This window comes from Nesoenas mayeri, assembly GCF_963082525.1.
Source record: "Nesoenas mayeri genome assembly, chromosome: 7".
NCBI classification, from domain to species: Eukaryota; Metazoa; Chordata; class Aves; order Columbiformes; family Columbidae; genus Nesoenas; species Nesoenas mayeri.
In genome coordinates this window covers 20,559,832-20,582,526 of record NC_137551.1, presented here as the reverse complement: position 1 = coordinate 20,582,526, position 22,695 = coordinate 20,559,832, and the positions used below count along the sequence as shown (strand labels likewise).

Here is a 22,695-nt window from a genome sequence, read left to right as displayed (position 1 = left end):
GTTGGCACTGAAAATAAAGTTACAGTAAAATGTGGTGGGGGTGTTTGTGAAAAATGGGACTTTGGGAACTAGTGATCTGGAGTTATTAGTGGTGGTTTGTAGGTGCAACTGCAGAGCCATTCTGAAGAAAACAAACAAACCTCAAATTGGAAGAATTGAAGCACTGGGAGTAGAGGGATTATGTCACTGTCTCTTTATTTTTGCCTGAATGGAAGAGGAGGAAAGGAGGTTTTGCTGCAGTAAAGAGTCAGATTTAATTGAAGTTAGAAGTTAATAATATGAGAAGGACAGTGATTGCATAAATTGGCAACAAAAATCAGGGTGTTCCACCCACCACCACCATGCACAAACACTTTCAAAGGAAAAGCAATAATATGAATGTATTGAGTAGAGTTTGAACTAAGAGAGGATGTGATTAATAAAGCTTGCAATTTACTAGTCTGCTGCTAGCAGCAGACATGCCAGAAGACTAGCCTGGCTAAATGTCTATGGGTTAAAAAAAAAAGTAAGTAGGAGGTTTTGTTGAGCCTGATGTCCAGTAACATGAAGTAGTTCTGATAACATTTTAAAAGAAACTTAGTCAGCACTCTGATCCATTTCTCTCTTCCACTGTAAATGTAAGGTTTTGACTTGCATAGCGACTTAGCGTTCATACTATTGAAAAGCTCTGAGAGCGATAAGTCATGATGACTGCTTCCTATTACTGCTTCTTCCAAGGGCAAGGCTCCAACTCTGTCCTGTGTTTCTATGAGATTGTGTGTCATGAAACTTAAAACATGACCAAAAGCCTCAAATCTGCTCTATAGATTTTTTTTTTCCTAATGATTTACTGAAAGATGAGAAATTGGTCCTTGGCAACCAGCATCGCTTGCCAGTTGTGTCATCCTGCAAGTAAAGAAACTTTGTTCTCAGTGAAATATATAGCTTAAAGTATGTATGACAGAACTGACTAGGCTTTCAAGTTGCATTAGGCCTGTCATAATAAAAATGATATGTGGCTTTGCTGAAGGTAGTTAAAACTCCCAACTCTACCAAAGATAACAAGAAAGTGACAAACTTGTAGTGCTGATCATTTGCCCTTTGAACAAACTGGGACTCTTTTGACACTGGAAATTGTCTTCAGCTGGTAAACAAACTCCTCTTACAGGAAGTCTTGCATTTTTTTTTTTAGTTTCCTACTCTTGTTCTGTTTTCTGTACAGTGCAAAGCATTGTGCTTATTAGTATCTGAAGGTGTACCTGCTTTTGGTTTAAGTAACTCATCTGTAACTGACTTGTTCCTCTGACAATCCCTATATGTATTACCCAGATAATTTTGTGAAAGTATTTGCATATAGGAGATTACTAAGCTTTTTAAGTGCTCACTTTGTAGAACTTCAAAGTAATTAATCTTATTTTAACACAGGACAACACTGTAACTACCATTAAAAGACAATTGGCAGAAAAGAACTGTAACAAAGTGACTGAAAGCAGCCAATTCAAGGATTGTGATGAAACTGTACTGGAAGTGGGAAGAAAACGTTGCTTTGAAAATGAGACTACTGTGGAAGAAGAACCACCTACAAAGAAAGGTACAATTTCTACCATCCCTCAACATGGGGTCTTCCAAAAAAACTTGATTACTATACCAGAACAAAAGCAAAAAGCTGTCAAGCGTAAACATTATGGTATGGGGAGAAAATCCACTATGTTAAACTGTAAACGGAAGTAACTTATGTAACTCTCATCTGTTTTGCAGAAGGTCCTATACTGTTCACTCTTAAATGCTTAAAATAAAAGTTTTTAGTCTCTTTCTGCTGCTTTTTCTCACCTGTTAATGTACTTGCAGACTCAGCTGTAGTTCTTAAGCGATGTCTTAACTGTTCTTTTTGTACTAAACTTGCTGTTGCTGGACTTCTGGGAAAGTAGTGTCTCGTGGTCCAGTTTTAAAAAAAATTATCTAAGCAAGTGTCAACAGCATTAATAACTTGCTGATTGTTCAGTCATACAGTATGTGCTGTGAAACTTGGACTTTCCTTCTGTATGCATGCTGTGAACACACCAGCTCTGGTCAAGGGGACAGTGCTGGCAAAGGAGGACAGCTTTCCATTTAAATGGAAGTAAAATTATTTGAAGTCCAAAGCTGACATATTTGTGTGGCTCTCACACTTGCACTTCCGGTCTTTTTGTTTTCCTTGCTTTATCTGTGAGCTTACCAGTCTTAGAATAAGGTGAATAAACAAGCTGCATTTGAAGACATTCAAGGATAAGGGTGAAACTTAAAAGGACACAACTACTTATGTTATTCATTTCATTAGAGTCCATTTATCACTGAGACTGAGCTATATGGGACCAACTTCAGCACACAGCTAGGCTTCAGTTTCTCATAGAACTATAGAAAGCATACATGAAAGGAGAGAGTAAGTCTTCCCTTTGTGTCCCTTACTTTCTTGCCTTCCTTCTGCAGAACAGGTGCAAATGAGAATATCTTCCAGGCATTGTTTGGGTGAGGGTGGGGTAGAAAAAGAGGAATAAGATTAAAAAATGGGGAGCAGAAATTATTTATCTCCATGAAGAAGAATAAAACATGTTAAAAGGAGACTTGTCAAATTTACATGATCACAGAAAACTAGGACACAGGTGGTGAATAAATTGAATGCTGGACTGTCATCACATTATGCAGTGAAAGAACTAAGGAACACTCAATCCAATAGAAGATGAGTTTCACTTTATGGAACAAAGCACTTCATAGAGAGGGTAGTGAACTTCTAATATTTGCTGCACTGGAAGGTGGGAGAGACAGATAATTCTCATATTCCAGGAGTGGTTCAATAAGCTAACAGCCAACAGGTCGATACATAAACACTAGAAGAGTTAAGCAGGGATGTATTGTCTTGCATTCCTCTAACATTCCCAATTATTTTATGTCAGGAAAAATCTGTAGGAACTGGTTGGGCCTATCAACAATAGCAAAAGGTTGTCAGATATTAGGTGGATCTAGCAATGGTGTGTGTGATCCCCTAGGGCATTTCTGATGTTTGTACAGCTTGTTCAAATAAATATTATTGGAAGCCTGTCATAAGAGAAGCTTCTCTCTCAGCACCAGACACATTGCTCATTTGTCTCTACCATCTTTGGTTGGGGTGAATATTGAGTCCTAGCATGACTGTTTGATGGTGCCACCTATATAAAAGTTACAGGAAAGGGGTGCAAAATGAAGTTGATGTAGACTCCTTGATATGCTAGATAGTAGTAGGTTTGTTTATAATCTCACGACTGAAGCTTGTTTAAACAAACAAAACAAAAATAGAAAAGTGATAGCTCTTCTCAAAGATGAAATTACAGTTGCAATTAATGTCAGCACTGAGGATGTTTTTTTCTTGTTGTGAAGAACAGGCTATTTGCTCATGTTCTAGTTTAGAAAGCAATTGAAAAATAAAGAGAGAGGAAGGTCCCAAACACAAAATGGAAAAACTTGTGCTGAATTTTTAGCTTCATTTTTAACTGAAGGGAATATTGAGTATGAATAAAACTTTTTGGAAAAGTATACGATATTGTTGCTCTTCTAAATGTAGAATCGGTGATTGCTGGCTGTATTAAAGATATTATTTAACCAGTGAAGGTGGAAACTAGATGTAACTGTGGATGTTATCTAGCTCATAGGTATTTCTACGTATTAATAGAACTAGCTAGATTTTTCTACTAGTGGTACAGAGTAAAAGGCTGGGATAGAGCCATGGTAAAGTGTTCTTTAAGGCTCCTGAATACCTCTTGCTACAAAGTATGCCTGGAAGCACAAGAGGCACTTATTGCATGTTAAACTGCTCAGAGGGCTTTAACTACAAGATTTCAAAATGCCGTAAGACATGAGGGTGTGGCTTTCAGATAGTGACCATTTTCAAAATAGCAATTGCTATTTGGTATTACTAGTGACTTGTACTATTGGTTTGAATAAAACTGAGCTGTATGGATGTGGGTTTTTTTCAGGGGATATGAAGGAGAGTTGGGAAGATGACGTTCTAGATGAAAAGAGAACTGAATATGTGAAAACAAATACTTCTGAGAACTATGCAGAAATACTAACACTGAAGGAAAGAGTTGAAACCTTGGAAGGTCAGCTAGCTGCACTTGAAGAACAATGCAGAAGAGAAAAAACCAAAAATGAAGAGTTCAGTGAGCAAATAACAAACCTGCATCTCAAGCTCTCTACTTCTGAAGAAAGGGCCTCTGACTTAAGTCAAGAACTTCAGCAGTGTCAAACTGACTACCAGGAGATTGTTTCTGAATTGGACAAACAGAAAACTATAAACAGGGAGCAAGAAGAAAAGATTATTCAGCTAAATAATGAAGTAGAAGGTGCTGAACAAAATATAATTGATAAAGTTTCACAAATTACAACAATGAAGTCCAAAGTAGATGAGTTGTATAGATGTCACTTAGAGTCTTATGCTATGGATATTGATTTAGTTAACCTAAAGGATTCCTTAAACTCTCAAAAAGATGAACCAGACAGAGCTCAAGTGAGTCCTGCATGTGAGCAGCCCCAAACTGCATCTACAGCAGATCTGAGACGGGAAAGCTCCTTTCATTGTAGTGTTGAAAGCATGTGGGAAGAATGCAAAAATATTGTTAAGGATTCTTTACAAAAAGGTCAGCAGATTCGAGAACTACTACAACAAGTTGAAGACTTAAAGAAGGAACTTGGTGACACTAAGAACTATAACAATCAACTAGAAATAAAATTAAATGAGATTGCAAATCAAGATCGTCAGTCTGTAAAGGAAAAAGAACTTCTGAATCAGTTACAAGAGCAAATCCAGAAGAAAACCCAGGATTTTGAAAAACAGGCTGCAGAAGATCACAGAATAATTGCAGAGTTTGAGGAGGAAGTTACCAGATATAAGGGAAAAATAAGAGAGCTTGAATGCCTCTTGGAGGCTTTCAGAGCTAAGGATGACAACGTAACAGAGTTAGAAGTAGTAATTAAAGAAAAAGAATCTATTATTTTAAATCTAGAAGATAATATAGTATCTCTGCAAGAGAAAATTGCCAATTCAGACAAAAGGCTGAAAGAATTAAATGATCAAGAAGCCAGTCTGAAGGAGGAAGTTGTGCAGTTAATGAACAGCTTGGAGAACATGAAACACTCTCTTAAGGAAAAGGAGAAAAAGGAGGATGAGCAAATACAATCCATAAAACTGTAAGTAAATAATGAGATGTCATAGCCCATTTAGAATAGACTCAAAATTACTTTCTGGGAACATCAGTTTATTTTGACATAACACATTTGCATGTTTTTCTATTTCATTAGTAAAACTGCTTATCTAAGTTTTAATACACTACTTGACTTTCATATTTGCATATTCTCTTTGCTATGTTTTTCTCACCTGTTTGTATTTTCCTTCAAAAATATAGATCTAATCATTAACAACTATTGTAGGTGGAAACAGGAGCATGCAAGGAAATGAAGAATTATTTGGGGATTTCTAATAATTTTATGTTGCATACCCTTTCTGAAGGAAATGGTATAATTTAATGTTCTATCCTGTAACTTGCATAAAAATAGGCAATGTTTTATTTGAAAAGGACTGAATGGTAAAAAGGAAAAAAAGAACCCCAGGGAGGAAACAGTAGACAGCCAGTTTTGGTAACGGCTATTTTAGGTGAACAGAGTCTACTATAAGAACTTGAAGGAATAAAGGGTCTAGGAGAGTAGAGCTTCCCCAGCCCCCTCTATTTTTTTTTAAACTTTTAAAAAATAAGAGAATAAATGTGTCTGAGAGATTATGTTTGCTATACGGTAAGGGAATTACAATAATGTAAACATAGCTTTAATTTGTTATGTAGCCCTTCTTCTGATAAGAGTTTCTTTAGTTCCATGTCAGTAGCTGCCAGCATATATTCTAAAGTACCATTTAGCATGAAGGTCTGGGGATCACTGACTCTGTTCTTGTAAAGCTTTGAAAGCTTTACCTTTTGTGAGGCCTTGTTTTGTGTTGTCAGTTGTAGAATCTAAAAAACCTTCTATTGGTTTGTTTTAAAGTAAAAATCCAAGATGCCTTACTGTAAACTTTTAAAATAAATATGACCATTTAAAAGTAAACCTGTCAAACTTCTTAATTACTTTGTAGCACTTGTTACAGCAGTACTTCCTGCCATGTTATTGTTCTATTTTCTTTTGGTCTTTATTTATTTTGATCTTTACAAGGTCTGGGATGTAGATATTGAGTTTAAACTCACTTGATATTAACCTTGTTCCTTTTGTTACCCTATAAGGACATGTAGTAATAATAATATTAGTTGTGCTAATGTGCTTTAAAAAAAATATTCCAGTGTTCAGAAGTGAATCTAAGCAGTTTGTTACTTCAGAACCATATAATAAGAAGCTGAAATCCAAAAGTACCATTCTGAAGCTTGTAATTGATCTGATAGATCTGAAGTTCAACTCATGAATAAAACCAGCAGTCAAGCCTGAGTTAATGTGTAAAAGCTGATTCTTTGAGATGTGTAATACTAATGTTATTTATGTCTCTTAATTTCTAACACAAGGCTACGTAAAGATCTTTCTGAGAGCTCTGCCCTTGTACAGAGTTTGAAAAAAGATTTGCAGAGGAAAGAGGAAGAATATACAGATTTGAATGAGAAATTTTCTGATGCCAAGAAACAAATTCAGCAAGTAGAAAAAGAGGTTGGTAACTATAGGCCAAATATTTGTTCTACAAGTTTATGCTTGTGGTTCTGTCGTTAAACCCTATTTTCACCGATCTCAAGCTATGAATATTAAAAGCGATTAATGATAAAGCTCTTTTGAATTATACATTTTTAGTAACAGTGAATCTTAAGTTACACTGCCAATGAAAATGTAAACTAAAAATAAGACTGGATGTCAAAACATGGGTTAGTACAGATATTGGAGGAGGGAAGTAAATTTTATTAATACACTTGAAAAAGGCTTGTGAAACTTATGACTAATCTAGTTATGGAGAAGGACTTAGGAATCTTCATAACAATACAGTGCCGTATGTTTTTATTTGTGCTGAATCCAAAGCCTCAGACTTCATACTTATGGAAAACGCTGATCTCTGGTTGGAAGAGATGGATTAATCAGGAAAGGAAAGCACTAAGTTCTAGAGGCTAAATCTAACTTGTAAAATAATTTCTAAATCTAAGCTATGTTTTCTGTTAAGTTTGGGGAGAAGAAATGAAAAGATGCAGTAACTTTTACTAATGTTAATTGTTAGTAGCTTAATTATCAAGCAGTAAGATTTCTCAGAATTTCATGGGGTGTTGCGAGAACTGAATCCAAAATCCAAGCAAGAGTTTGGGCTTGAAGTGTAAGATTTAGAAAAGTATTCATCTTCCCACGCAGCCTAACATTTTGAGGACCTTTTCTTACTCAATATTCAGTGTATAATCTTGTTTGAGAAGTAGCAAGGAGTGGATGGGATCACGTGTCAGAAGACATTGTTTCTTCTTAAAGGACAACTGAACTTGTAGTTTGATTAGGTTATTTCCTGATAGCATGTGCATGTTTTGTGCTGTTGCTGTTGGTTGTTGTTGGGTTGTTTTGTTTTGGTGTTTGTGGGTGTTTTTGTGTGGTTTTTTAAAAAACATATATTAATTTAATTATTATTATTATTACATTTTTCATTTTTTTTCCCCTTTGCCGAATGTAAGACTATTCTATAGCGAAAATCCTTCCCTAGGAAGGATGTACAGTATAGTGCACTTCCTGCAGCCCCTGAAATTTAGCTAAGATGCTTGCAAAAATTTGGCTCTTAAAGTATCTGGTTATTTAGATAACTTATGGAGATAGTAGAAGGCTTATAGCTAAATGTGAGCTTTGCTTGCTGTGTTTGTGCATTGTTACAGGTATGTACAATGCGATCCGAGGAGAAATCCCTGAGGAATAAAGTTAGTGAACTTGAGAAAATCAAAAACAAATTTAGTGAAGAATTAGAGATCAAACAGCGCACAATCCTGCAACTTAAACAGGTATTCTATTATTAAAAATTTTACTCTCTCTCAATTTGTTTAATTAATCTATTAATAAGACAAGTTTTTCAAACAACAGGAGACAGACTTCCAGAAATTGGGGTAAAAATAAGTGTAGCCACCTGAAATTAGTTTTAATGGATGAATAAAAGATATTTTAAGAACTTCTCACTGCAGGACACTGTCAAATTGTTTTAAATAATCTGCTTAATAAATACATAATTAACACTTGAGGATACCCTGATTCTGATCAGTGACACTTAGATATGTTAGTAGTAATATCTTCCTCTAACCATTTTTTTAATCAACTTGAATGCTTCTTTATACTATGTGAAAAACTTATTTATTCTGGACTGTTTGTCTCAAATACTTTACTTATTAAAGCTCAGAATGAAAAGCTTCTTGCACTTCTTGCACATATATTTTTCTTTCAACACATTTTCTTTAATTTGCTTTCAATGTGATATTTAGGAGCAGTTGAATAATGAGAAGCTGGAAGAAATTTCCAAACAGTATGAGAAAACACGTAAAGGTCAGAAAAAGCCATTATCGTTCAATTTTTTTGGTGTGGAATGGCAACATAATGAGTTGTCATGTTGTTAATGAATTTGTAGAGTCTTGTACATTGATATTTTAAAAACTGAACATTAAAGTCTTACAGTCAGGAACTAATTTTTATTGTATCATTATTGGCAGGTATATTTCAAAGTAAAGAAACAGTCTCAGAATAAGAAATATAAGCCTCAGAGAAAGTGTGAATTTGCTGTATCAGTATAAACTTATTAAATGCTGGTATTTATTTGCCATTGTAGTTAGCCATTTTAACAAAATCAAGCACTGAAACATGAACTAGCATAATAACGTTTTTGGCAAGTTTGATAAACTTGAACAGTGGTTGAACAGTGGTTAGTTTCTCATATAATACAAGCCATAATCTATCTGATGTTAACACTGAAACACTCACCTAAATCAAGTTGACAACAATCACTTAAGAATTTGGACTTGGATAGTCTAGTAGAGATGTTCAATTTCTAACAGAGCTTTTGATCTCTGGGAACGGGGGAAATGACTTGTAATGAAGGCACTTTGGGACAAAATGGTGGGATCTAGGAGGGGGCTCATCTGTAAATTTATTTTGAAATCTTCAGATCTGTGTGCAAAGGAAAAAGTCATTGAAGACATGCGGATGACATTAGAAGAGCAAGAGCAGACTCAGATTCAACAAGAGCAAGTGCTTGAAGCCAAATTAGAAGAGACCGACAGATTAGTTTTAGGTAATCTTTCCATGGAAAGGGATCAGAGAAGCAAATTGTATTGAATATGTTGGCATAACTGCTTTAAATTTGTTTTTATTTGTTGACTTATTTAGGCATTAATTTTTCATAGTACATAATGAACTTGAAACAGTTAAAGGTTCCTGTTGTCTCTTTGTGGTCATAGCTGATAGTTCCAAGTAACTTTAGTAGAAGGATGTGAATGTGGTCAAACATGCGTTTGAAACTATACATTATGTGACCTCATTTTGTGTACTGACTAGAACTGGAAGCATGGAAGCAGAAATATAGAGAGCTGAATAACCAAACTGATAGTGACTGTTGGCAAAAGATGAGCAGAAATGAGGAGAAAAACATAAAAGAAAATGAAGAATTAATAAAGCTGCAAAAAGAACTGAAGGTAAAATATGGTGACATAATTAATACTTAGTCTTAAAGCCATAGCTTTCATTTAGGAGTCTAAATTATGTGTGTGTCGCTATCTTCAAGAGGTAGAGCGTGATATGGCAAGTTGTTACACTGGTAATGGAAACCTGTGAAAGCTCCAGTACATCAGTGCAGCAAAGCCTGGAAGCAGTGTCTTTGTAATATGCAGCATCACTGGTGCCCCATAATGGAGTGTACCCTTCCTGACGTTATGCTACCACTGATGGTGCTTCTGTAGCTGAGCTCCTCTTACAGTTGTCTTAACCAATTCAACTCCTGATATTCATTCTGCACCTCTTACCTGACAGTTGCTTGGGTGACTAAATCAAACTCTTTGAAGATCCTGTGCTGACTGCATGATGTAGAAACCCTTCCTGTTAGGCTGAGGATTTACCTCTACTTCTTGGATTAGAAAGCCAACTTTTTTTCCAAGCAACTTTTCAGGTGCCTCCTGTTTTATGTGGGAGAATGTCTGACACGAAGTTTGTGATAGAAAAGGAGGCAAAGTTGCTGTGGATTGAAGTGATGTTCTTAGGTATACACTATCTCTGCCTACCATTCAATTTGTACTGCATTCGTTGTCTTTAAGTCTTGAAGTATAAGTAAGTTTTCTAACAGGTCTTGTAAGGCACTGTAAAATATTGGGAATATGTAAGTTAAGTGTCTCTTTACCATTACTTTTGGTGTAACTTTCATAGTGTTTGACTTATCCAGAGCATTTTTAGAGGATAAAAAATTCTGTTCCATGAAGATGTACCAGACTGAATAGGAAGTGCTGCAATTTGTTTGCGTGATGGCTTTTTGTTTGTTTTTGTTTTGGTTTTGTTTGTTTGTTTGTGGTTTGTTGTTGTTGCTTTGGTTTTGTGTGGTTTTTTTGTTGTTTGTTTTTGTGAGTTTTTTTGTTTCTTTTTTCTTTTTAATAGAGAAGAACAAATGAGGATGTAGTACTTGGGAATATGCTGGAGTAAAACTGTGCTAGTATTTCTGTTACCTGAAATGAATCCATTTAATAGTAATTTGGATTTTAAGACTTTTTTTGTTTAATCTCTACTTATGTTATTATTTCTGGTTAAATAAAATAGGAAAATGAGGCGAAGTATCTAACTGATAGAAAGAAGTGGCTGGAAGAAAAAATGGGACTCATAAATCAAGTAAAGGAAGCTGAGAGCCATCGCAACAGAGAAATGAGAAAATTTGCAGAGGACAGAGAACGTCATGTAGACCAACAAGCAGAAATTGTAAGTGACTGGAGGCCTCAGAAGAGGCCTCTAGTTTAAGTCTTCAGTACAGAGCAAATCTCATGTCAAATGATAAGTGTAGGCACTTGAGGGTAGCTGACCTTTGTCAAAGTCACCTCACCTTATCACATTAGCAAAGCCTAGATGAGATCTTCTCAATATGAAAAAGGAAGAATAGGGGAGTCACAAAATGAAAAAGCTTAGTATGTAATGGAAGCTGACGTGTTTTCCTTTCCAATCACCACCACCTCAGTATGAATTCTTCAAGCTTCATCTTGTGTGTAAAACACCAATAAGTAACCTACACTGAAATTGCCACTTAATGAAGCTAAGAAAACGTACTTTGAAAAACAAGATTCGTTGCTTGGCTTTTCTGAGGTGGAGGTGGGGCAGGAAGAATATGCTGCTTTAGAAGGAACAGAAAAAACAAGCAGAAGTTGACCAAAAAAGAAATTAGTTTGTAGAAATACTTGGTCTGAATTCTAGTGGTTTTGCTCCTGTGTCACTTTGAAAGTAGAGTGACCAACAGTTAATAACAAGGTGGATACCTTGCCTGTTCACTCTACTGTGTCAAGGTTGTAATTTCTTAAGCATATTAAGTGATTACACGAATCTGTACAATCTAAAACTATATTTGCAGCTAGAAGTCGTTAGCAATGACTTTCTGGACCTGCAATCAGTAAAGAGAGTGTTAGGAACTTAGGACTACTTTCGCTTTGTCTGTGACTTTATTTGCCTGAGACTTGTTAGTAATAAAATTACAAAGCAAGCAAACAGGAGTGGTAGTTCTTACAAAAAATTATCTTCATAAAGATTATAAATATAGATATGGACTTGCTAAGTGAAGGATGATTTGCTGTTTACTTTTGTGTATTTATAGTGTAACTAGTTCTATGTGTGCTTTTTAAGATCTATGTACGCTCTTGAGTTTATTTAAGCCATAAAATACTAACTACACAAAACAAAATTATCAGAACAGTTCAGATAGTGTGTAGAAGTGGGGTTTGTTTCTAACCTATTTTTCCCCATTTAGGAAAGACTTGCTGCACAGCTGGTAGAAAAGGACAGCAATCTCCAAAAGTGGCGTGATGAAAGAGATAAATTAGTAGAAGCTTTGGAAGTACAGCTCAGGACTTTGGCTTCTAAAACTACAGAAAAAGATAAAGAAATAGCAGAACTGAAGCAGGCTGCGCTAAAGGTAAAAGATTCAGGAATTCTCTCATTCCTGTGTGGTTTGTTGTTGGGTTTTTTTTGTTGTTGTTTGTTTTGGTTTTGGGGGGTATATCCACTAGTTCTGCAAAACACTATCCTTGCTCTGCATTTTGGCTTTGCTTTTTGTTCATAAACACTATCATATTGAAACCATTTGCAGCTTTTTTTAAGCTTTATATTGTTTTGAAACTGAATATGTAGCAGTAACTAAGGTTTCAAAATATTTGTAGTTCAAATAAACACTCAAGTCTATTTGATCCTTTGTTTGCAAACTTGAACTAGAAATCTGAAACAACTGTCACATTTGCTGCCTTTTCCACAGCACAAGAACAAATACGAGGTGAATTTATAACTCTACATAAGTAAAATAAGAATGTAGCATTACGTCTTCCTAGGCTATTATATGACTTGACTTTAAATAGTGGCCACTCTTACATGAAATTGACTTTGTTGGATAGGTGACTGTTTTAGCCTGCAATTCCAAAACTGATGTTCCCAAGTAATCATAATGATACTTGTGTTATTTGTTAATTTCTTTTCTCAATCCTGCAATTTGTGGCTATTTTTGCTATGTTTATTAGGATAAGGAAACTGATATAGAAGAACTAAAAAAACAGCTGTCTGAGAAAGATGATGTTATAAAGGAATTGAAACAATGCATTAGCCATGAAAGTCTTCAATCTTTGGCAAAAGTACCTTTACCTGAAGAAGGACAGGATAAAATAGAGGAGTCTGTAAACAAAGAGGTATGTTTGTTATATTTCTAGAAAGTATGTATTAATTATATATTGTTAATAACTTGGTTTTGTTTTGTTGTTTTCTTAGTATATATTTCAGCAACATTGGGAATCTCTCAAAAGTTACTTTTTGTGGTTCTTCATAGTTTATCTTCAGTTCTGAGTTCTTGTTCATTCTTTCCCTCTCCTGCTCACATGCTTGTTCTCAGGGAAACAAACAAGTACTTGAGTTAAGAGAATACCACCTCGTTCTGCATTATAGAACTTTTATACCTGAGGGAAAAACTAGTTAACTAATCCAGGTTCTAGAGATCTGAAGACATACTATTTGTAGTCTCATCTCAGTTTGGTTATATAAGTGTTAAGGTGATTTTGGCTCAAACAACTTTCATTATATCACCTATAGTGTGGTAATAGAGATGATTCTGTAATTAGAGCTGCTAGCCCATATAGGGGTTCGTAGGAAAAAAGGCATCTTGCATCCCACTTAAAACAAAAGCAAAACAATCTTTGCAGTTTACATAAAGAAAAGATCAACTTCGCATATTTCCTGAACAAAACTTAAGACTTGCAACTGTACTGAGACTCTTGATTCTGACTGAACCCTTGTGTGCTGCATGTACAGTATTTAATGAGAGAGTTCTCCTGCTAAACTGAATTAATGCTATGTGGCTTAATTGTTCATTACTAATGAATAGAGCTGAACATATATTGCCTAGCAGTCCCTCCCCTGGCTGCTAGAAGATGTGATTCTCCTCTCTTGTTGCAGTACTGGACTGTTTGACAAAATGCACCTCTTAATCTCTTTCCTGCCTGCTGCCAAATAAGACAAGCTATTTTCTTGCTGCTTCATCAATTCAATTAATGTTGTATAGATAAATCTTGGGGTGTATGAGGAAGAGTGGAATACCTCTCAGAAGGGTTACAGCTTTATACAGCTTTGTAATAGCAGCTAAGAGAGCACCATAAAATTAGTTGTTTTCGCTCTAAAATCAGTTATAGAGAATCATTGTGAAAAGCTGGTGCTGAAGTACTTACTTCAAGCCAGTAGCAAAATACTTTTTACGAGTAAGGAGTGGCTGCTAACTGGATTATCATGTGAGAAACTGTTAGGGTAGTGTTGAAGTGAATAGGGTGAAGTTTTGGGGGAAATCAAATAGTTCTCAGGAAAGACATATTGGAGATAAAGAAGAAAAACTAAGGTGATTAAGGTTGATATGTGTCTCCTGCCATGCGAGGGAGAGGCTAAGAAGCCAGCACTCTGACTAGGAGATGTTAAAGCCACCAGAGGGCTATGGGGCTGAGCCTTACAAAATCATGCTTGTGGTGGGTAAGCAGAAGGCAGAACTGTCCTTCCTAAAATCCTGCAAGAACTGGCCAGCACTTGATGAAGCTAATAGGAGAGTTAATTTTAAAACAGTTAAAATAACATGCTCCAGTAGGAAGCAGCTAGTGATTTTCTGGAGGTGGTAGAAACAGGCACTGTCATTGGCAATTAGAATAATCTGTAGCAGAAATCCAGAAATGCATTTGTAAATGGATACTTGGAGAATTAGGCAGAGGTGTACTCTCTGATACTTCCAATGCAACAACCAAGAGTGCTGGGAGAGTATGGAGGGAACAGATGTCAAGGTGGCCAGGACCACGTGTGTTATCCCTAGATAGCATTTACCTTTGCCACACTTGGAGACAGAACATTGAACTATAATAGTGAGAAGCAATAGATCACATCTTATGATTACACTGTCAATAGATATTACTGACTTAAACATGTGTTGTCTTTCAGCCCAGGTGTTCATTAGCTGTCTGTGCTTCAGCTTTTGTATTGTAAATTTAGAAAACTCAAAATATTTTCAGGTTTACAGTCCATCGTAATCTCTAATCATTCTAAATATTTACAGGTTGTGGAAAAAAGAAGCAAGACTAATCCTATAGCTGGACGAACAATTCCAGTGAGAGAGGATGAAGTTAAAGAGAATTGCTCATTACCTCAGTGTTCTAGCGGTGTGTCTTCTTTAAGTGAGGTTGGTATAAAACTTCAAATTTGAAAATTCTATGCAATTGTATTGAATTTGCTAAATACAGAATAGAGAAGAAAATGTGGCCCATTGCCTGAAGAATTCTAAAGTTTTATTCTGCAAATCCCTTTCCTGGTGATCAGGTCGTTTGATTTAGTGGCTTTGGCTAAAAATTAAAGCTATATATCTTAATCATGTGAGCAATTATATCTGACTTCAACTGTGTTCTCTTGAAAACTTACCTCTCACCAATGCTTATGAAGTGGCTAATTATTAGGTAAGTCACCTGAAAAAAAATCTTAAAAGAATGAGCAATAGCAGGGCAAAATTGCTTTCTTCCACTGCAGGATTCCTGTCTGTAGCTTTGTTAGCTAATGATACTAACCATTCCTATGTAACTTTTAGCTTACTAACTCTTTCATGAAATAGCAGTTATAAATGTGTTTATTAGCTAACTCTGTTCTTAGAAAGGCAGTGGTGCTGGTATTCGTACCAAAAATCCCAGCAGAGCCTGTTGAAGGTGGCTACCTTTTGCCTTTCCATGAGCTTTGATCACTTCCCTTTTAGAGAGGAGAAAGGTATACTTCAAGGTGAAGCAGCTGGTGTGTTTGGGACCCTACCAGCAGCAGGAATAGCAGCCACCTGTCACTTCTCACCATCATCAACCCCAGCAACCCATCTCCAATGTTTTGTTCAAACAGCTGCTGAATTCATTTTTGTGTGCTAGCCAGCAGTGGAACTGCTGCCACAGAGATGCAAGAGCCAGGGAGACCACAGGTCTTTCTTGCTGGTTGTTTTTTTTTTTTTTTTAAGAAAAACAGGGTTGTGTGGATGGAGGAAGGTAAGTGCTGCTGGGGAAGGGGAGATATGTGACCTGACCTTTCCATCTCACCCTCACTCTGCAGTTCTTGAATTTTGGCTGTAAGCAGGTACAAGAGAAGGCCTTCAGCTTGCAGGCAGTTGTGGTGCCTGAATGTCTGTTCTTCTTCCAGAGAACGAATAGTGATGTAGAAGTCTCTCATAGGTTGAATTTGGCTTGTTGATTGCCTGTTGGACCTTGTTACTCTATAAAATTAACTTCTCTAATGTAGAAGAGGAAGGGAAAACTCCATAAAAAGATAAAGATTATACTTTTCTTTCAAAAGCTCCTATTGCTTCCTAGTTCCTGAGGAGCAGCAGAGATAAGATGAAGGAAATCATGCCGATTCTAACTGTGAAAATTGTGACTAGCTGACTCTGCCCTTGAGAAAAATGATTTGGAAGTGAAGTATGAGGCTGAATTCAGCAAGGAAAACTTCTGTGATCGTAGATAGAAATGTTAACTTTTTAAAATTTAACAAAAAAGGTTTAGAAAGCAAGAGTTAAACTCTACTGTAGTTGAAGTAGAATTCTTCAATTCTGTTAAGTGTTGTGAAAGCTAACAGCTGGAAAATGGAATGCTTACTTTGAAATCCACTGGGGAGGGATATGTATTCTAGTTGTTTTTTTTTTTTTAATTCATAGTTATTTTAAAACTTATTTTCTTAAAACTTATTTTATTAAAATTTCCATATGTTTGCAGGACCATTCGGAAATTGTCCTTGACTCTTCTGAAGTGTCCACAGAGAATGGGAAAACTAGTCGGTTCCCAAAGCCAGAGATGGAAATCCAGTTCACACCTCTGCAACCCAATAAGATGGAGGTGAAGCACCAGGGCAGCACCTTACCAGTTACCGTTAAAATGCTCAAGCCAAGAAAGAAAAGGAAGAGTGAAGAGATGGATGAGGTATGACCTAGACCAACTGATGAAATATGTTGTGCAATTTTTCAGTGTATTATCCTGATAATTTGCTAAAATCATATATTTATCTTCTGATTCTCACCAAGATCCTAAGGATATGTCTAGGATGTATTTAAGCTACTCTGTCCCCTCCCCCAGAAGTGGTGGATCTCTCTCCTGTGGTGAATGAGGTCATTGACTTCAATTTATTCAGACTCTGGCCCCTTGTCTCAGATTTGCACTTTCTATTTACCTTCTATATATTTCTCTCTCCGTGCTGGTACCATTTGCTCTTGTCTCCAGCTCCAATCTGTGGGATTACAGACCAGTTTTATAGAACTGGGTCTTTTTTTGTATAGGTAATCATTGGTATCAATTATAATCTCTTCCAACAGCCAATTACAAATTAAGCCCCTGGGTTTAATGCATTTCAGAGTTTCAAGACCACTTCCTTTGACTCATTTCTCCAGCCTGTGTTTTCTTTGAATTTTAGATTGCAAAAGTAACTGTTAAAAGCTGTTTGTTTGGAGTTCAACACTTCGAAATCATGAATCCTAGTTAAAATTTGCTGTATTTATTTTCTTAGGATTTTGTGAAAAATGAGAACAAGAAAAATGCAAAACCTGCTATGACTAATTCGCCTTCTACAAGCAACAAGAAAATGGTTTGGTTTTGTTCTATTTTTGAAGCTAGCTTTGCCTCTTCTAGAAAGGTGGACTTGTGAAAGGAGCAAACATTCTTATATAGCAAAATATTATCTATGTATTTGAATAAGATTCTTAAACACTTAGGTTTTCTTCCTACTGAACTATGAGCTAACCAAAGAGGGTGATTTTGTATTTGCCAAGAACATGTACTAGCTGCAGTGTTGGGATGTTGCGTATTGAATAGTTATGAAGACTAATTTGAACATACTATTAGTGTATGTGATGTTAGAGACAATACCTTTGAAGTAAAACTAAGGTTCATGTCATCTGCATGCATGACAATTATAAAAATATGATTTTAGACCTTAGTAGTAATCTGGTCAGGTTCAAAGGGTGGGTAGTAGATTTATTTTCCCCATCAATTTCCTCCTGGTTTACTTATGACTAGAACCATTTGTCTAATGAAATACTCTATAATTTTGAATCTACTTTTTTTTTTTTTTTAAAGAAACTTTTTGTTTCCTATATTACTCATGCCCTTACATGTATTCTGTGAAACTTTTTTACTTCAGGGTATGAAAGGAGTTTGTCTACATGGCTTATTGTGGTAGTATCATTAGTATAATGAACAGAGTTGTCAGTAGCAAAGCTCAAAATGCCAGCTTGAAAATAATATTGAAGTCAAACAAAATGGAATTAAACCTGAAGTCAATTTTGAACTTAAACAATGATCTTGTATTTCTGTACAGATGTCTACTACACAGTCATTGGGAAAAGAAAGGCCCTTAAGAAAGCAAGAATCTTCTTCAGGTAAAAAGTCATCTAAGAAGAAAGATGGAAGACTACAAAAAATTGGAGATTTTTTTCAAAGTTCTCCTACTGTTATTCAGTCTAAAGGTTTGTACAGAATAAATAAGGCTTATTTCATGTTCTCTGGTTATTGTGGAATGGCTTTTTTTTTTCCACTTTAATCGATTAATGTATATGTTGTTGAAGGACATGTCTGCTGCATTGAGTTGTTCTTTTGTTTGTGAAATAATAGATTCTGAACCAGGGCCTACTATATTGAATCTTGCAGAGTAGAAAAGACTGTCTTGATTGCAAGGACCATTTGGTTCTAAAATGTAGGATAAGTGCAAGAGGTAAACTGGGTGGAATGAAAAGATGCAGCATAGAATATGTGCATATAAATTTATCATAAAAGCAATTATATCTGTTAAGCTCAAAATGTCTGAGTCACTTTGTTCTTGCTTACAGTAAAATAGTTAAAGGCAATTTCAGAAGCTTGCCCTGCTGCTTTAAAAAAAAATCAAATCTGAATCTAAGCTCCAAATCTTACCTTGTTCTATAAGCAATCCCACTTTCCCCTTGGCCCACTTTGTTTCTGTGGAAACACTATTGACTTTTTTCATGTATGTATGTGGGAGGGGAATATTAGTTCTCTAGAATCCGAGAGACCATGTCTTGTGAAAATATTTGGATTTCTTCAATATTTATGGATGATAGAGCTATTAATGGATTTCATTAAGTTTAAGCATAGTCTTGGGAAGAATAACTGCTAGGACTGTCTACTGGAAAACATATTTTTATTCTTTCCTACAGTAAGACATGATCTCTGAGTTAGTGTTTCTAAAAGAAAGATTAAAACTAGCAGAGTGCACAAGGAATCACCAGTATTAAATTCTAAAAGATGCTATTATGTGTTTGGTTAAAACCAGGTCAGTTATTATTCAATGTGGGCAGTTAAAATGAAGGTCCCTACCAGCTTGAAAATTTGACTTGCTACAGAGTACATCTTACTTAACTGCTGTAAGACAGTCTAGATGATGATAGTGAGAATTTTAAAATTTTACAGGTTTGTTAGATTGGTTCCATAAGGACAACATATCATTATTAATAGAAGCCAAAGTCAAACTGCATAAAATTTCACCCTGAACATAATTAATTTGAGCAAATGAGTTCTAGTTTGTAACCTTTATTACTATGTCCTGTAATTTTTTTTTCTTCTTTTGTGTGGCATAGCATTGTTCAGGATTTCTTCTGTGCTTCTAGATCATAATCTCTTTATTGAGCTAGTACTATTTTTATAAAAGTTTACAAGTATATAAAGAAAATTTACTCTACCCTGTGCTTCTGTCAGCACAAAGAATTTAGGTCTGTTGTTCAACTCATGTTGAGGTGTTTAACTTCCAGGGAAATCTGAATCCTAACTGATTTTTAATGTGCTATTTAAATGTGTCCTTTAAGCTTTTGCATCTGAAGCTGTGGAAAACTTTACAGGTAGAAAAAACTGTGGTAGTCAAGTAGCACTTCTGAATTTTTATATTTAAACTTTAGACTATATCTGCAGACTACATCTCTTTCATTTTTAAACTTTGTGATAAAACAAGTTTTATTCATTAATTTTGAGACCTGTAAGGTATTGATTTAGAATAATTTTTTTCTTCTAGCAAAGAAGCTGATTGAGACAATAACCTCTCCCAAATCTGCAGAACCAGAAGGCATCAAAAAAAATGAGCTCAAGCCAAAACGAGCTAAGAGAAAGCTGTATTCAAATGACATTTCTTACCCTCTAGATATTCCTGCTTCTTCAGTAAGTGATTACAGGTTACCATTCTGTCCACTGTAATGTATTTCTGTACTCTTGACTTAAAATAAACTATTAAGGAGACAGAATAAACCTAAAGATTTAATCAAGTTGCAGAAGGGCTTGAAAGTACTGACTTATTTCTTGATTCTACCTAACCATTCCTCCTTCTTCCTGCTGTTTTACTTAATTTTCTGCTTTTTCTCACCCGTCTTCTATGTGTTTGACTGCTGAATTACTGTGTAGGTGATACAGCAGTTGTGGAGGTATCTAAGTTTGGATTTGTAGATATCTTAGTTATGGTATGCGAAGGATTACTTTTTCCTATACTATAGCAGTTGAGTCTTAAATTGGTTTTTTCCAGTAGCTGGTGGTCATTTAAGTGTAGCATAAAGGGAGAATAGAAATAGACACCATTAAGGGATCCATAAATTTGGAACAGCATGATTGAAACACTAAAGATAAAGGTCTACATGTACAATTAACTTTGCAGGGCAAGTCTACACCTAAAGTAATTTCTGATTCCATCTATGCCCAGCTAATATTTGGGTTACTTTAGTCTCTGGATACATCTATACTTTTCAAAGCTCAGTTTAGATAGCCTGCTCAATGTGCTTAAATTGTGTTGCCCTGTCTAAGCCTATAAAAAGTCTTATAGGCCACAGCTTGATGTATTGTCTCTGAAATCTAACTTTATGGTTTTGACAGGAACTATAGTGCTGAGTGTACTCTGGCTTTGTCAGATGTACATCTCTTCTATTCAGCCCTTTCTTCCTGTCATTATGGTGAATGTTTGCCCATACTGAAATATCTTGCTGAATTTTCTGTATGTTGTATGAATGGATGTGTCAGAAACTGAAATGTTGTCTGCAGGAAGGAAGATGCAGGAAAAAAAAGTTAAGAAGCTTGGAAGTGAAAGGAAAAGTGAAAGACTGAATCCCAGGATAGTCAGACAAAGCTAAAGAAATTTAAGATAAGAATGTGTTTTCTGAACACTTCCTGCTTCATCAAATAAGTATTAGAGTTTAGAAGTGATAGATGCTTTCAGATCACATTTTTCTTTGGACTTTGATATTTGTTTCAGCAAAAATAGGATGTTGCATGTTCCCAGTCTTTGTTGCTGCTTATGACATACTAAAATGGTCTCTCTATACTGGAAACCTCAGAATAAAAGATAATAAGCAAATTTTATTCTGAAAACAGCTTCTGGGGGTTAAAAAAAAGTTGTTCATTACATGGGTCTAGAAGTACATCTCATTTGTGTCTGGAGAAATGCTGAGTAACTCTTGAAATATTGTCTTTTACAGGTCCTTATAGAAGAAAAAGAGAAGGAAAGTGATCATCTGATCATCAAGCGACGGCTACGACCAAAACCAGCTAAATAACTTTGCAAAAGCATGTTTGTATTTCCTAGTTAGGGCATATGTCCATTGCGTTATTTTGGTTCATTGTATATAGGAAGTAATACTTATTCAGGCTCTGAAGTCTGTATATAGATGTACAGAATTGTTCTGATGGCTTCCAGTTCTGACTCCATTAAAGCTGAAATACTGTTCAAGAAATCTTGTGCCTGAATCCTTTTGTGCATTTTTTGTTTGTGTAGTGTGGTTTGTGGATTTTTTAGTAGGTTTTCCTTAATTTTTTATGTGGACAACGATTAGAGTCGGTTTAGTGGCAACAAACTGATATGCTTTTCTCTACTGTTCTCCATTAAATTGTCTGAGCATGAAATATCTCTTCCTAAGGATAATGCAGGGTTCAGTTCTGTAGATCTTGACTTGTTAAGATTAGGTTCCTACACTGTTTTGTCTAGTTTCCTGACTGTGAGATGGAGTTGTATGCCTATAGTCTTCCATATCTTGTCCTGAGCGAAGACAGATTGATGTTTTGTTCTGTCTAACTTGCAAGTGACAGTAAGCTTGATTCACAAATCACTCAGCTCTTCCATTGCTTCAGCTTTTTGTCTTCATCTTCTGTCTCTGCAAATGAAAACTTAGATTTCCTCTTCATAAGCTCATGGTTGGTATTGCCACATTCTTTCTTCCCTCTTTTCATTCTAATAGAAAAATGTAAAATTCAGGTGATGGTCAGATAATTCTAAATAAAAATAAATGTGATATGACTTAATATCTCTTCACAGGAAGGATTTTGCACTTTGAGACCCTTTACCCTTTCCCACATCTTCTGTTTTCTGCTATCTCTGGTCCAGGTATCTGGATTGATCTCTTTCAGGGCTAGAGAAGAGCAGAGCAGTGAAGATTCTTTCTTCATGTAGGTACAAGTTGCTCTTTTTACAGAAGTCTTATAGCTGGAGACAGTTAATATACAAGTTGAAGTCCTTTGACAGTCTTAAACAATGGAACAGCACTTGAAATGTCTGTCTCTTGACATCTTGTCTGTATTTTCACATTTTTAGCAGATGTTCTCAGTCAGCTGTTCATGTTGACCCTAAACTTTTTTTTCTGAATAGTTTCCGCTAATTTTAGAAGCTATCAGCACATGCCTGTTAAGCTGGATCATTCCTTCTGTTGTGTATAACCTTGCACTTGCCTGCAGTGAAATTCATATGCCATTGTGTTGCCTTGAATGACAGTTTGATTACTTACCATTAAATCATCAAATGGCCTGATAGCTTTTATCTAACCAAAAAACATTCACAAGGTAAATGCAGGATTGGAAGGATGCTGAATTAATTGATTGTTGTATGTATGGTTTCTTTATTTATTCAAATGTTTGGAAAATAATAGAAATATCTTCTGCCATTTGACATCTCTGAAATTGCTGATTGTTTCGTCTCCCTATCAAATAGAAAATTTCATCATTT

At 35.6% G+C, this 22,695-nt stretch overlaps 1 protein-coding gene across 1 annotated transcript in view; it reads left to right on the top strand.

The window, feature by feature from the left end:
• KIF20B (kinesin family member 20B) overlaps positions 1-21,256 on the top strand; it is a gene marked incomplete at its 3' end in the record, with an annotated part of 39,030 nt that extends 17,774 nt beyond the window's left edge. The window contains exons 19-34 of the mRNA XM_080347640.1: positions 1,405-1,570; positions 3,966-5,178; positions 6,528-6,666; positions 7,851-7,973; positions 8,445-8,505; positions 9,122-9,247; positions 9,511-9,647; positions 10,756-10,911; positions 11,945-12,109; positions 12,705-12,869; positions 14,762-14,884; positions 16,440-16,643; positions 17,224-17,307; positions 18,034-18,181; positions 19,735-19,877; positions 21,179-21,256. Coding sequence (XP_080203766.1) covers positions 1,405-1,570; positions 3,966-5,178; positions 6,528-6,666; positions 7,851-7,973; positions 8,445-8,505; positions 9,122-9,247; positions 9,511-9,647; positions 10,756-10,911; positions 11,945-12,109; positions 12,705-12,869; positions 14,762-14,884; positions 16,440-16,643; positions 17,224-17,307; positions 18,034-18,181; positions 19,735-19,877; positions 21,179-21,256 — 3,231 coding nt within the window. The remainder of the gene's footprint in view (positions 1-1,404; positions 1,571-3,965; positions 5,179-6,527; positions 6,667-7,850; positions 7,974-8,444; positions 8,506-9,121; positions 9,248-9,510; positions 9,648-10,755; positions 10,912-11,944; positions 12,110-12,704; positions 12,870-14,761; positions 14,885-16,439; positions 16,644-17,223; positions 17,308-18,033; positions 18,182-19,734; positions 19,878-21,178) is intronic.
• Positions 21,257-22,695: the final 1,439 nt, after the last annotated feature.